General features: G+C 50.6%; 4 protein-coding genes across 4 annotated transcripts; 2 read left to right on the top strand and 2 right to left on the bottom strand.

The window, feature by feature from the left end:
- Nucleotides 1-114: 114 nt before the first annotated feature.
- On the top strand, nucleotides 115-1358 carry swc5 (putative Swr1p complex component (Swc5); the record flags this gene model as incomplete). Its single annotated transcript, XM_046092911.1, has 2 exons — nucleotides 115-536; nucleotides 635-1358. 2 exons carry the CDS (start codon nucleotides 115-117, stop codon nucleotides 1356-1358), a joined length of 1146 nt encoding a protein of 381 aa, XP_045948889.1.
- Nucleotides 1359-1922: 564 nt separating this feature from the next.
- LDX57_011164 (T2 family ribonuclease) lies at nucleotides 1923-3066 on the bottom strand (the record flags this gene model as incomplete). Its single annotated transcript, XM_046092910.1, has 5 exons — nucleotides 1923-2041; nucleotides 2127-2319; nucleotides 2415-2530; nucleotides 2608-2786; nucleotides 2849-3066. 5 exons carry the CDS (start codon nucleotides 3064-3066, stop codon nucleotides 1923-1925), a joined length of 825 nt encoding a protein of 274 aa, XP_045948888.1.
- A 1377-nt stretch (nucleotides 3067-4443) lies between these two features.
- LDX57_011163 (GNAT family N-acetyltransferase) lies at nucleotides 4444-5010 on the top strand (the record flags this gene model as incomplete). The annotated part of the gene is made up of 1 exon (XM_046092909.1): nucleotides 4444-5010. One exon carries the CDS (start codon nucleotides 4444-4446, stop codon nucleotides 5008-5010), a length of 567 nt encoding a protein of 188 aa, XP_045948887.1.
- Nucleotides 5011-10419: 5409 nt separating this feature from the next.
- brlA (C2H2 type transcription factor BrlA) lies at nucleotides 10420-13492 on the bottom strand. Its single transcript, XM_046092908.1, has one exon. The coding sequence runs from the start codon at nucleotides 12104-12106 to the stop codon at nucleotides 10835-10837; it is 1272 nt and encodes a 423-aa protein (XP_045948886.1). The 5' UTR covers nucleotides 12107-13492; the 3' UTR covers nucleotides 10420-10834.
- Nucleotides 13493-13528: the final 36 nt, after the last annotated feature.

Below are 13528 nucleotides of genomic sequence, written 5' to 3'. Positions count from 1 at the left end.
AATATCTATCTTCAGTGACCCATCTTCTACCTTCCCTTGGCCAACCCCCCCCAACATCTTTTCAACTAGTCACGGAGCCAGCCTCTTTTCTCTGAGCTAAGCTCCCGAGCCAAAATGTTTGCAGACCCAGCGACCGTCCAAGACCTCGATCTCGAAGACGAGCACTATGACTCCGAAGAAGACGAGGACTTCGACGCCGCCGCCGCAGGCCAAGATGATGACGAAGGACTCTCATCATCCGATAGCGACGACGACGACGACGAGGCAAAGACCGACGAGCCGGCGACTAAGAAACGCAAGAAGGGGACGCGACAAGATATCGATGATGAGGAGTTAGGGTCCGGCGACGAGGCGACGATACGGAATGCGAAAGCGAAGAAACTGAAGAGTAAGGGGAAGAAGCAGAAGAACTCGAAAGGTGGTAGTGGTGGCGGTGCACAAGACGAGGATGATGACGATGACGATATGGATTTTGATGATGATGAGGAGGGTGGACCGGGGGGATTTGTTCGGACGAGAGCGATGAAGATGCGCACGTATGTATCCTCCGGCCTTCTCCTTTTCTTGCCTGGTTTGGGTTGATTCGCGATGAGCGAGTTACAAGTATATGGGTATTGACTTTGTGCGTGTTCAGACAGGAAGAAGAGCGAAAACCTCTCGCGAAGATCGACGGCGCGACAGTCGACGTGGACGCCCTATGGGCTAAAATGAACGCGCCAGATACACAATCCACAACACAACCTCCCGAGAATGAGACACAAGAGACAAAACCCCAAGCAGCAGATGGCGACGCGAACAAGACATCGACGCAAGCCCCCCAGACCGAAGAACCATCGACCGCGCAAACCAAATCCAAATACGCAGAGGAAATGGTCAAGATCAAACGGACCTACAAATTCGCCGGCGAAATGATCACCGAGGAGAAACTGGTTCCCAAGGATTCCGCCGAGGCCAAAATCTACCTCGCCAGCGGCAACGACGCGGAGACCGTGCCGGTGTCTGATCCAGACGCGGAACGGGAAAATGCGAAAGCGGCGCTGAACCTGCGGAGACCGCTTCGCAGAATTTCGCGCTTCGATCCGAACCCGACCGGAAGCATCAAGAAGAGCTGGGAGAAACAACCCGCTGCGACGGCACAGGCAGCCGGGACGGAAGAGAACGCCCGTGGTCCCAAGATCAACACCGTCGAGAAATCCCGGCTGGACTGGGCGGCGTATGTGGACCAGGCCGGCATCAAGGACGAGCTTACGGTACACAGCAAGGCCAAGGAAGGATTCCTGGGCCGGATGGACTTCTTGGACCGCGTGGGCGCCAATCGAGAAGAGGAGATGAGGAATGCGCGGTTGAAGGGGCGGTAATTCGTCACTCGTCATTATTTCTACTCGCTTTAAGCAGACTCACCGGGCTTGTGGGTCTGGTCGGCTGTACTTGTTGTCGATTATATATGGCCCTCAAACCCAACACGCTGTTGATGCAATCCTTGCACGCAGTAGAACCTCGACTTACGAGTGATATATAGGCCGCATTCGCACGGGTCCATTTTACTCTCAAGTGTGGTGAATCCAGGGCCTAGACCATACTATACCAATTGCTTTCGTGACGATCCAGCAGGAGTGTCGTTGCGATGAAATAACAAGCAATCCTGGGTTATCAACACATGCCAATCCCAGATACCCTGTGTCTCTATTACCGCTGTCAGGTATTCGAACACTCCTGTGATGGAAACATCGTCCTCATTTGTAGGCGATGCATCGATTCCTCAATCAATATTCATATATAGGGCGTCTCAGACCTCGCTCTGATCATAACATGTACATACATACATACATACCAACCAAATCATCATCAGAATCAAATCACACCTCATCTCTGTACACCATTTTGCCTTGTTGTTCACGAAAAAAATCCACGTCACTTTAGACCTAAACCAAACGAGCAGCCCGACCCACCCTCCTTCTCATCATCGCAGGGATCGAGGAATTGTTACTCTTAGGCTTAGCCAGGTACTTGATACCAGAGGACGGGCAGGTCGAATCGGAGACTACAACAAAATCAGCAAACCATGCTCTGAGCATCTAGTATCTACAGCAATCGAACTTGAAAAAAAGGAGAAGTGTGAAACTTACGCGGACCAGTAGGCTCGTAGTCACCGTCGATCGCATTGCCCCTGATGTTGAAGTAGTACCAGGCCTCGTTCAGGGCCCCGCTTCTGCAATTGACGGTGGGTTTGAAGCCGCCGTTGAGTTTGGCCAGGGCCGATTCGATCTCGTCTAGATCGTAGGTTTTGGAGCCGGGGGTGATGCCGGCGTCGGCGAGGGCCTGTTTTCCCTCTGGTTAGAGAAGAGAATCTCCCATTGGGTGAAATGGTGATGATTATGCGGGGATCGTTCGGTCATCTTATTTAACTATCTTACCTGGTAGGTGTCAAGACCCTTGAAGAGCTCGACGGCTTTGGCGAGATAGTCGCCGACTTCCTGCTGCGGGGTGTAGTCGGTGTAGCAGCTGGGTTCGATGGTGTTGATGCAGGTTCCTGTTTTATGGTATGGTTTAGACAGAAGGTCTCGGGACAAGATCTTGAACCTGAGTAAACGTGGGGTCTTAGCATACCGTGCTTGTTCCATTCATGCTCCCAGAAGGACTCGTCGTCGCCGTCATAGTCCTTCCAGTAGGTGTTCATGTAGGATAGCAGCTCGTCACGGCCCTGCTCCTTGAGGATAGCGGTGATATTGGAGAACTCTCGCGATGAGTCGCAGAACTCCTCGTAGCTGCCGTCACAGTTGTCGGGCCTGGACATGCATTAGTTCCCCTTGGCCTTTATCTGCTGGTACAATAGTATTATTCATCCTACCAAAGTCCGTGGATGGTCCAGGAATCAGAAGGTCCCGTCGCAGGGTCCGTATCCCAGAATTGAGTGAGCAGGAGGGTACCTCCAGGAGCATTGAAGCAGCAAGAATCCGACACGGCGGTCGAATTGTTGCAGCTGAGAGGGATATCATTGGGACAGGTCTGGAGATCAGCCAAGGCGCCGGAAGCAACCTGCATGGCACCGAGAGCCAGCATGCCCATTGTGGGGAACGATGAAGAAGGCATTATGAGGTCGGTCGGTTCACAGATGTAGGATTGGACCTGAGCAAGGGTGTGAAAGAAGAACAATTGAGAGAAAGACCGGGCAGACGACGAGCCCACTTATATATCACTTCGTGGAAAGGCTAGATGACCTAACTATTATCGAAATGGTCCCCAAACTGCCGAGGGCTAGGTACAATCTCGTTCTGCAGCCCACGATTGTTGATAGCGGCACATGTCTTGATAAGAGGCCGCTGATTTGACGGGAGATACGACGGCCGGGAGATCAAAGGAAGCTAACAGATCGGATAACGCCGTCGAGACCCGCCCGTCTCCTGATTCCGTTAGACACTAGGAGATGGCCAGGCACCGCGCCTGGCCAATTGCATGCCAGCGCCCGGGGTTGCACCAGTTACCAGGCGATGATCCCGTCGGGGGGCCTTCGGGGTAAGGCTCAAGGACAGGACGGCGGATGGTCAGCTTGAACATGATAATGAAGATCGCGGGCGAAGTTCTAGGCGCTAATTATCAGGACGTTGCATTGATCGGCCGGCTGATTCGTGTTTCCTCTTTCTTTCCGCCAACGCGAGGAAGGCAATCGCAGGCTTTCCCCGCAAGCCAGTTATCCACCTGATTGATTCGTGGATGGGTTGTGTGTTTTGTTAGGATTGACGCAGGTGATCAGAATCCTGCGGTCGGATCAACACTGGGCCGTATAATGCTAGAGGCGAAGAAATTTGAGTGCAGAATAGACATGATGAAGAAGGGCCAGTTCGGCATAGATTCATGTTGATTATACGTCGCTGCGCAGACGAAGACGGGCATGTTCTCTCGGTAGTTGCCCCAGAAAGACCGTTGCTCAAAGCGGGATCCCTATCACCAGGAATTGACTTCTCCGGAGCATTTCATCAAGAACACTAGAATTCTATAAAGAAATATTAGCAGGCGAATAAGAACAATCAATTAGCAAGATGGGAATTATCATCTACTGATAGTCAGAAGAGCGACGTACTATCAACCATCATCATCCAGCACAATAACCATGATAGGGCAGTCCCTTGTCAATTTGGAGCGTTGAATCATGCAAGACCTACCAACTAAAAACAAGCACCGAGACTATCGAGCCTCATATCAAGCTTAAGACAAACATGGATGACTTCAGGGGGATGAGGAAGAAGGAGAAACGGTTATCCACGGAAGAGAAGCTTATTGGCCTGATGGCCTGAGTCCACCATGGGACTTTCTGCCTCACGCCTTGTATGACACATCTCGTCCCAATGCCCTGGGTTCATGTCTGTTTACTCTGACTCCGATTCATGGGACCAATTCTACCAAAATACTATCTATCAGCCGGACCTGAACCCTGATTTACATACCATGCAACCAAGCAAACAACAATTCCAAATCACCTCCATCCAAAATGAAGAGCACATCTCCGCAGCCCGGGCCCTCTTCATAGCCTACACCGAATGGCTCAACGTCGACCTTACATTCCAAGACTTCGCGTCAGAGCTCCAATCTCTACCGGGCAAATACAGCCCCGCCCACGGAGGAGAGCTTTTACTTGCCTACAGCGCAGACGAAACAAAGACACCGCTAGGTTGCGTGGCTGTCCGACCTCTTCCCCTCCAACCAGACAGCCCGACGCACGATCAAGAGGTTCCCCAATCCCAGTCTGAAACGCAAAGAAGACAAAGGACGTGCTGCGAAATGAAGCGACTATACGTCTCTCCCGAAGCACGAGGAATGGGACTAGGGACGGCGTTGACCGATGCGGTTGTTCAGAAAGCGAAGGAGCTGGGGTATGCGGAGATGAGGCTGGATACGCTTCCTCATATGGCCGGGGCTATTCAGCTGTATCGACGATTGGGGTTTGTTGATATTCCGCCTTACTATGAGACTCCGCTGGAGGAGACGGTGTTTTTGGGTTTGGATTTGACCTGAGGAATGGGGGTAGACCGAACTCCGTGTGTTTAATAGAATAGAGGTAGAGTAGTCACAGCCCAGCAATGAGAAGGCAGGAAGTGCTGTAAGGCGGGTCCAGACTTGATCGTGAGGATAGTGATCTGTTTAACACAATCTGCAGAACCGTACATTCGAGGACATGATACTCCTAGTAGGGACAACTCTCGATAGTAGAGCCCCGTATTCAGATAGAAAACAGTTAAAATAAACAATTCCATTCTGATAATAAAACCGAGACGATGTTCTATCCTAATCACAACACACCAAAGTCCTCAAGAAAAATCGCCTCCTCAATAAACTCAGACTGTTGAGCTTGAAATTTTTGGAATAGCACTCATCGACAGGGATGTCCTGCATCATGCTAAAAGAAGGAGAGTCATCATAGTAATGAGCGAGGCGATTTTTCATCATTTCAAATCGAATTCCATTGCGGCGTGATCACGAACATGACCGTCGCAAACACCCTCAGCTTGCTACATGATCAAGTCAATGGATATATGTTCAATCAGATCTGGAACCGGATCTAAAAAAGACAACAGTCAGACCAGAGTCCGCAAAACGCACACATCAATGCATCTCCGCGTCCCCGTGAAAGCTGAACTGGATACGGGACAGTCAAAGTCGAAAGACACCGCAGATTTTGGACAGCTTTTTATTTTAGTGTGCTTATGTCAGCGCACTAGGCCGGAGGACCGAGTTATGCAGGGACACTGTTGGTAAGCCGATACATAATCCTGTCATTATAGTTATGCCAACCGGGTTGGTCAGGTGACCCAAACTCTAAAAAACCACAGATTTCAGGTGACTTTCTGGGCGTGGTTTTTTTGGAAAATAACAGAATTTGTATGCGCTCTGATTCTTACACGTCGCTAGCAACATCAAAAAACTGGTTCAACCTACAAATCTTTTGCATATTGCGAACATTTGAGCGCGCTATCTAGACCTCCTGTTAGATTTCGACTATCGTCTTTTTTGCGGCTGTGAGAGCCGATTGAAGTTCCCCAGAGCCATTTGTCGCATTTTGCTACGATCGAGCTTCTCGGGCAGTCGATCGCTCTGGGCCGTCGGCTTGGCGGCGGCTGATTCTGCCGACGAAGATGGCGGGTATGGAACAACCATTTGCCGGAGTGTGCTGAGGGCTCTCAATCACTCCACGCTATCGAGTATCATCACACGAAGTCTACTCTGTACTCTTGGAACAAGGCAGACCAGGAAGAGAAACTGAGAGACTACTGATCTCACTACTCAAGCGCTTTGACCAGAAGCCATCGTCGTCACCATTTGAAGTCCATCGTAATGTGATCGCATGACCTCGATCTCAACTCATCACAGCTCAGAACCTCTAGCTTGCGCTCGACCCTCAAAGAAAAGGGGAACCCAAATCGCGAGACAAAAGCAACCGGCCCACATGAGAGACAGAGCAAAAGCGAGCGAGAAGAAGACCGAAACTGGTGGGGGACCCAATCAATAAAAACTCTGCAGAACCCCGTCAGTCACGTTCAGCAATCAATCCCAGACGCTACTCCGTTAACTACCTACAGCTGTATCCTTAAAAAAGTAAACGTTATTGATCCTATGGCGCAGGAGATTCACTAATACCCTGTTCATGGTGATATCATTTTCTGGTCTGGATATATTTTCCGCCTCGTAATATTATCATATACAGGAGCATCCGTCCATCCATCGAGACCAGGTACGTATGATATCAGATCCCAAAAAAGGTTGGATCGACTTTCCACAGCCGTGTAACCAGCTCACCGGTACTCCATTTGCATTATAATTTGCTGCGGCCCTCATAGATCTGAAAAAAGTAGCAATGTGGATGATCGTGCGTTGTTTTGTTTTTTTTTTTTTTGGATTCTAGATTATTTGCGGTCGGTGGGACTTTGCAGGGATGGACGGACGGCAATCAAATCAAATTCACATGGTCTCTTGAGGGAGGAAGTCGGTGAGGGAATTTCCTTTCGTTTCTTTTTCCTAAGCACAGTACGGAGTAACTATCTCCTCCCCCTCCCCCTTTCTTGCTCTTACTTGCAGTGCTGCAGGATTTTGCTACTTGCTGTCTTGGTAGGTGGGTGTATGTACCCGGGCAGGCACCTATTGCTAGTTACATACTAAGGTGTCCTGACTGTTTCACCGTACCCAAGGAACTCAGTCGGTACAGTAGTCAGCTTCATTTCCACATCGTGCAGACCTCGTCGATCACAATCATACTTCGCGGTAGACATTTGCATTGCATCTCTGAGGTGTTCCTGTTTCCTATGAGCAGGGTTCAAACTCTAAGACGAGGAAGGTGGTATTGGGGGGAAGAGGAGGGTGGTAGATGAACAGGGAGGATATGCATTGCAACTGTTCGATGCAGGGTCCAGCCTAAGTGCGAACTTTGGGTGCTTTGGGGGCTGGAAGTTAGAATCTAAGACAGCCCACCGAGTACTACCTCACTAGGGACTGCTCCTGGTATAGTACCAACAGTAGGTAGGTAGGTACTTTGTTGTTGCGCGGAGAAGTACTGTAGTTGGTCACTTGGTTCAGTACTAATCCCAGCCCCATTCATCCAGAGATTCTTTCTTACTACTCCGTCTAGAACGGGCGATAGAAACGAGAAATACGAAATGAAAAAAAAAAGAACTACAGACCCGACATCCATTCAAGAGACAAAAGCAACTATTACATGATGCAAGAATGCAATAAAACGCTAAATTAGGGAATCCGTACGCAGTCCATAGTACCTGAGGTACCTATCTACCTCCACAGTTACATACAGATGAGAGATGAGGATCCGGAGCCAGAGAGCCGGCTCGATCTGGGGTTCCATTTCTGCTGGGTTGCATCGAAGCCTACCTACAGCCTAGCGGCTATGGGAAGTGGCAGGGCCGTGGTCGTGGGGACGGAGGATAAACAAAGCCACACTCTCTCGGACTCTCTGCCCCGTCAAGTATGACTTCTGCTATCCACCAATGGTCGGCGGCGTTGAAGGAAATCGAAAGGATCTGTCTATTTGATTCGACCAGACGCTCGATGCAGTCCAATAATTACATTCCGTACGTGCACCTTCTGTGCTATGTACAGTAGATTGTCAGCATAGATAGACGTAGCTAGTTGGTAGGTAGGTCTGAGTCCCCATCTCCATACCAGAGCCAGGTAGCAGCCCCGTTCGGTAGTCCACTAGCTTCAAACTCAACCACGCCGGTAGATTTGGTAAAGAAATAGGTAGGTATTCCGGCCGCAGATCGGCTACTGCTTATTGACGGTGACCCGGGTAGTAATGATGAGCAACGTACATCATGCTAACTACTGCTCCGTACTCGGTAGGCCACATACCGATGGCAACCAAGAATAATTGCCCGCTGAAATGCCGCCTCGGTATCTGCACATGCCTATACCCAGGCATCCGGGAGGAAGAGAAAAACATCGAGGCCGATCTGGTGAAGCAAGGTAGCTGAGCCGACAGCCCACGAGCGTCCCGGAAATGCCGTCCCAGCCGAGTCTCTTTTCCAGCGTTGTTTTCTTTTTTCTTTTTCTTAAACCTCTGGCAGAATCAACGTGAGACAAACATTGGCAGGAAAAACGTACTGCGTCAGAGGTATGTACCATAGTACGGAGTACTGAGTAAGTACTGTAATCCAACCCTCAAGCCAAGAGAGCCACCAGAAATAGTTCAGCCCCGCCCAGGTTGCAGATCAGCTGTGCCACCGCATAAGATTTTGGTTTCTTTTTTCCCTTGGTCGTGGGTTCCCTTCCCCTCAGAGCACAATGACGAGGAGCGACTAGTGATGTAGCACAGAAGGAAACACCAACACACAGACTGTGGAATGTACAACACCCGAAAGTCAAATCCTGTGGAACGCCCAAAGCACCTGAGAGGGTAATTTGTCCCCTTAGGGCTTGGATGATTGGCATCACGAACGGCGGCTCGACCCCCACCTGTGGCTGGAAGAATAGATTCTTGAATCTCAACTGCCACGCACGTCGCAACCTACCTTGTCACCACCATCCAGTTCATAGTAAATAGTACTGTGCATGTAGTCCACGGAGAATGCGCGGTGGGGGCAGAAACTGATGTGCTCGGTACGTACCTTCCGTCCACTGTGGAGACAGCCTCGTACCCATTGTTTCCCTCTTCCTTGCCCCCACCGTCAAGTCAACTATGGCCCAGTCCATGTCCCTGGACGATTGGAGTATTCACGATAGTTTCGAGTGGGGAGTCTGTGCGACGTTCGAGGAGCCGGCCAGAAACAGGGCATCCTTGGTCAGTCCACAATGTCATGTTTATTTACGAGCCTCGATTATTACTAGTTCGATCGTTAGGCTCAGACATAGAATCATGTCAAGCGATAATATTACCACTGAGACATACTCTTGAATGGCAGAACGACAGAAAGTTCGATCCAAAGACCGAGTCCGAGGGAAAAGCAGGTACGATGGACGACAGGGGAAAATAGCTAGCAACAAGCCATCGGGCCTTGGCATGTGGAACGATGGCCCGTTAAACTCAACTGGTATCCGGGTTTCTGGGATCCTTGGTTGAATTAGCGTGGGTGCCATAGTCCTTCGTAGTCGGTTGGTGGTGCCGCGGATCGATCAGGAGTAGCAGCGTTGACAGCTCACGGGCGGATGTCAACTAAGGCGTCTCCCTCGACTAGGGCTGGGCAAAGAATAAGGAAAAGGGGTCCGTCCTGAGGGGGGGATTGCCGTCCCTAGAATTTTGGGAGCCGTGGAGATGCGACCTCGCGACTGGGAAGTCAATCATCGTTCAACAAACTTCCCACCGCCAATAGCAGATTGTTCCCAGAGGATGTGACTGGAGACGAGGCATTCATGTCAACAGTCTGGCCCAGTCTTGGGGGAGGCCGTTCGTTCCGCCAATAGGGAGATTGCCGTGGAGCTGGAATGTGGACTTAGTGATTGATGCCAAATGGCACTCGGCGCCAGGTGGATCCAGATCGGCGGCGCGCTGAGCACCAGAGCGAACTGATGTACGGAATATGTATGGACTCCCACTTCGGGGGTACATATGCGACATCTTAACCTATCGAGGTACATGACATATCTGGGAGACGGGAGCCCATCGAGAGTAAGATGACGGGATGCAAGCCCTACAAGATCAGTCAAGTGTCCAGAATCTGTACGCAGCGAGGCTGAGGCAAGTCCGCCACGGAAAGGAGCCTACCATATGGTATGGCGACGCGATCTCCACGAAGTGATCGGCGTATGACCTCGAACCTTGTATATCTGCCATTCCACGCCAAGCCCCGATCTGACCAGAACAAACGGATGCATCAGAAATTTGTCAATCAAAAAGGTGAAGGACGCTTGGAATGCATTCAGCGGGTTTGATCCACTCCCAATAATAAGTCAGTGTTCTTCTTCCCATTCACTTTCGGGTCTCGATTTGATCTTCGACAAAAAAAAATATTATTTCATATAGTGTTGGGTAATCAACAGATCAATCAGATCAACGACACAAACATAGCGATACTCGATCGTACAAGGTCTCCAACCCATTTTTGGTCTCCCAAATTCCAAAGTATTATCCAACTTATAGTCCAAAATGCCTTTTCAAGAGGGCAATAAGAAAATGAAAGTATGCAAAAAAAAAAAAAAAAAAAGAGAATTCCAACGTTTGAGGGACGCAAAGGAAAGAATAGAAAAATGTTTTACAAAGAACGCCGCGAAGCACCGGCCGTGGTCTGTCCGGACCCAAATGTCTGTGCCCATCTAAATATAGAAGGAAAATTGGCGCACACCGTCGTGCCCAAGGGTATCATATCCCGATCCACCCAGATTATTGAGTCGTAATTCTTCAATCGTCCCAAGCATCCACACTCAATTCCCGAGCATCGATCAGAGGCTCCTCCAATTTCGATCCGTAGATTGGCCGACCGTCGGGTGTAAGTTGTCCGCGGAAATCAGGATCGTAGTCGGGACTAGTGTCATCCAAGGTCGCAACGTATCGATTGCGGCCTCCGCGCTTGCTGTGGGTCTTTGTGTAATGGGCATTGAGGTTATCGCTGCGGGAGAAGGCACGGTGGCAGCCGGGAACCCAACAGACATGAGGCTTCTCCTTGGAGTGACTCTTCATGTGTCGCTTCAGGTGCTCTTGTCTCTTGAACCGCCCCTTGCATCCAGGTTCTTTGCATTTAAACTGGACCTGCTTGATGATGGAGGGAAGATTTTCCAGCGAAAGGCTCTGCTTAGATGACTGCTTTCGGGCGACCTTCCGGGACATTGTGCGGTGCGGACGTTGTAGGCCGTCGTGGTAAACCGGTGACTGCTGGAAGTCTTCCAGGTAGTCACCAGGACCCGAAAGACGGCTCATTGGGGTATCTGTACCCGAGACCGTGCCGAGGGAGCCAGATCGAATCGGTGTCGTTGGAGTGTGTGACTTCAGGGTGTTAATGGACGCCGAGTAATCAGAGTACGAAGGGGGCGGCGTTACTGGACCGACTTGTGACGGAGCGATTGTCTGAGGAATAGACTCGGCGGGAGGCGCCATCCAAGGGATCATGTTGTTCATGGACATCGACGTCGGGACTCGCTCGGGCTGGTGGAAGATAGACCGGGATAGGCAGGGGTTGGTGGCAGATTCAGGCAGGTAGGATGCACTGTGATTACGGTAACCACTCCTGGCCATGGGAGGGTATTGGTGCATGACAGGCGGGTAGGGCAGCGAGTGTGTACTCGGTTCGTAAGTCTTTCCCGCATCGGACGGGATCCAGAACTGCTCAACATTCTCATCGTATCCTGAGAGAAAGTCCGGCATAGGCATTCGCTCCTGAGAATCCATACTCCCGTAAGACATGCCCATAGCCTCATTCGACGCCATGCCGGGGAGTCTGAATGCGCTTCGCATAGGTGCGGGGCCGGGGTTGCGGTCGTAGGCGTGCCCAGAGTACGGTCCGCTTTCTTGCCAACCGGGGGAGGCCAATGCGCCTTGACTGTATATACTTGTTGGAGTCGGCGTAGGAGAATCCAAAGGCGAGAAGCTGTTACTCATTGACGGGCACTCGTTGGAACCCAAGGAGGAACAATCGACTTCGACGGTAAGGCGATCAATGTTATGCTGAGATCTCATGTCTTCGCTTGACTCAGTAGTGTCGCGGTCTTTCCGAGGTGCTTCGACTTTTCCACCTGCTCACGAGCACTGTTTAGTATCCTTGCTTCTAGGCCAGACGATGGATGTGCCGATGTGGTTGTTGGTTTGTAATTTTGGAGTGGAGAGAGGGATATATGTAGATAAGGCAAGGAAAGTGCAGTATATGCGATATAGATTACGACACACAAGGAGAATATAGTTCAGGGAATGTGGCAAAAATAGATTCCAATGACGATGAAAGGACGAAGGGGCTCTGCAGTGAGTGACAGAGAGAGAGCCAGCGAGAGGAAAACAGGCAGAGGGAAAGACCGAGTTGGAGAAGGACAGTGGAAGAAAGAGTGTAGAGTGTGATTGGACAACGAGGGAAAGTGATGCAAGCACAATCAATGGGAAGAATGAAGGAAGGTGACCATGGGTGCCGGTTGGTTGTCGGAAAGGGAAGAGGAATAAAGAAGGATTGAGGGTGAGGTTGGGGAATGGAGGAGGGCAGGCGAGGTGAAATAAACAAAATCTCGAGGCCGTAGAAGGCGGAGGGGAGAGCAGGGTCGATCACACTTACAGGCAGAAGCCATCGCTAATCCTCCCAAAGGAGAGGCCGGTCGAGAGACAAGCGTTCAAAAAAAGAAGAGGCGCGTCGCGTGCCTTCGGAGACCCAAGCAAGGCCAGGAATGTAGACTATAGAGTTCCTGGAGTAACGAGCGGCAAATCCGGAGCGAGATGGGATGGAACTGGGTGGCCGGGATCAGGGACACCGTTTCCTAGGAGGCGCGAATGTCTCTGGATAAAAGACACGGACGAGTCTATCCAGCGGGTGGCGGAAGGTCGGGATCAGCGAGAGGGTGGGAAGGAAGTCGATAATCCGCCCTTCGACGCGAGTGGTCTGGGGTCCCTGCGGACGAAAAGAGGATGTGGATAGAAGATGGGGATGGTCTCAGGTGGGATCAGATAGGGATGTAGCTATCGAACAGGAACCGACCAGCAAGGGGACGGGACAATAGAAAGTCGAGGAGATGCAAGTGATGATGACAATGTCTTAGGATTATTCGAAAACCGACGAGGAAGTATAATCAACTCAGGCTTTTCATAGATTGGGACGAATTGAATGGAATTTATAACGGGACGATGCTTAGGATTTAAGGTGTTCGAAGGCCACGACAGATAAGATACTCGTTGGGTGTATGACCGTAAATCCCAACGGGGGTGCTGCGTTGTTCTGGATCGGGTCTGAGACTTGATGATTCCGAGGGGAGGGAAGAGGTTTTAAAATTATATTATATAACTGCCATCAAAACCATTACTCTTTTCGGGGGGGAAGGAAAGAGAGAAGATCAGAGAACGAAGCCAGCAAAACTAGGAAACCAGAGCTTGTTCCTACACTACAGAATGGAGGGGGGTAAGAAA

Source organism: Aspergillus melleus (genome assembly GCF_016097325.1).
Source record: "Aspergillus melleus strain CBS 546.65 chromosome Unknown contig7, whole genome shotgun sequence".
NCBI lineage: Eukaryota > Fungi > Ascomycota > Eurotiomycetes > Eurotiales > Aspergillaceae > Aspergillus > Aspergillus melleus.
This window is presented reverse-complemented; position numbering and strand designations above follow the sequence as displayed.

Excerpts from the sequence above, each read along its gene's own strand:
- brlA (XM_046092908.1), bottom strand. The coding sequence starts at position 12,106 with ATGAGATCTCAGCATAACATTGATCGCCTTACCGTCGAAGTCGATTGT.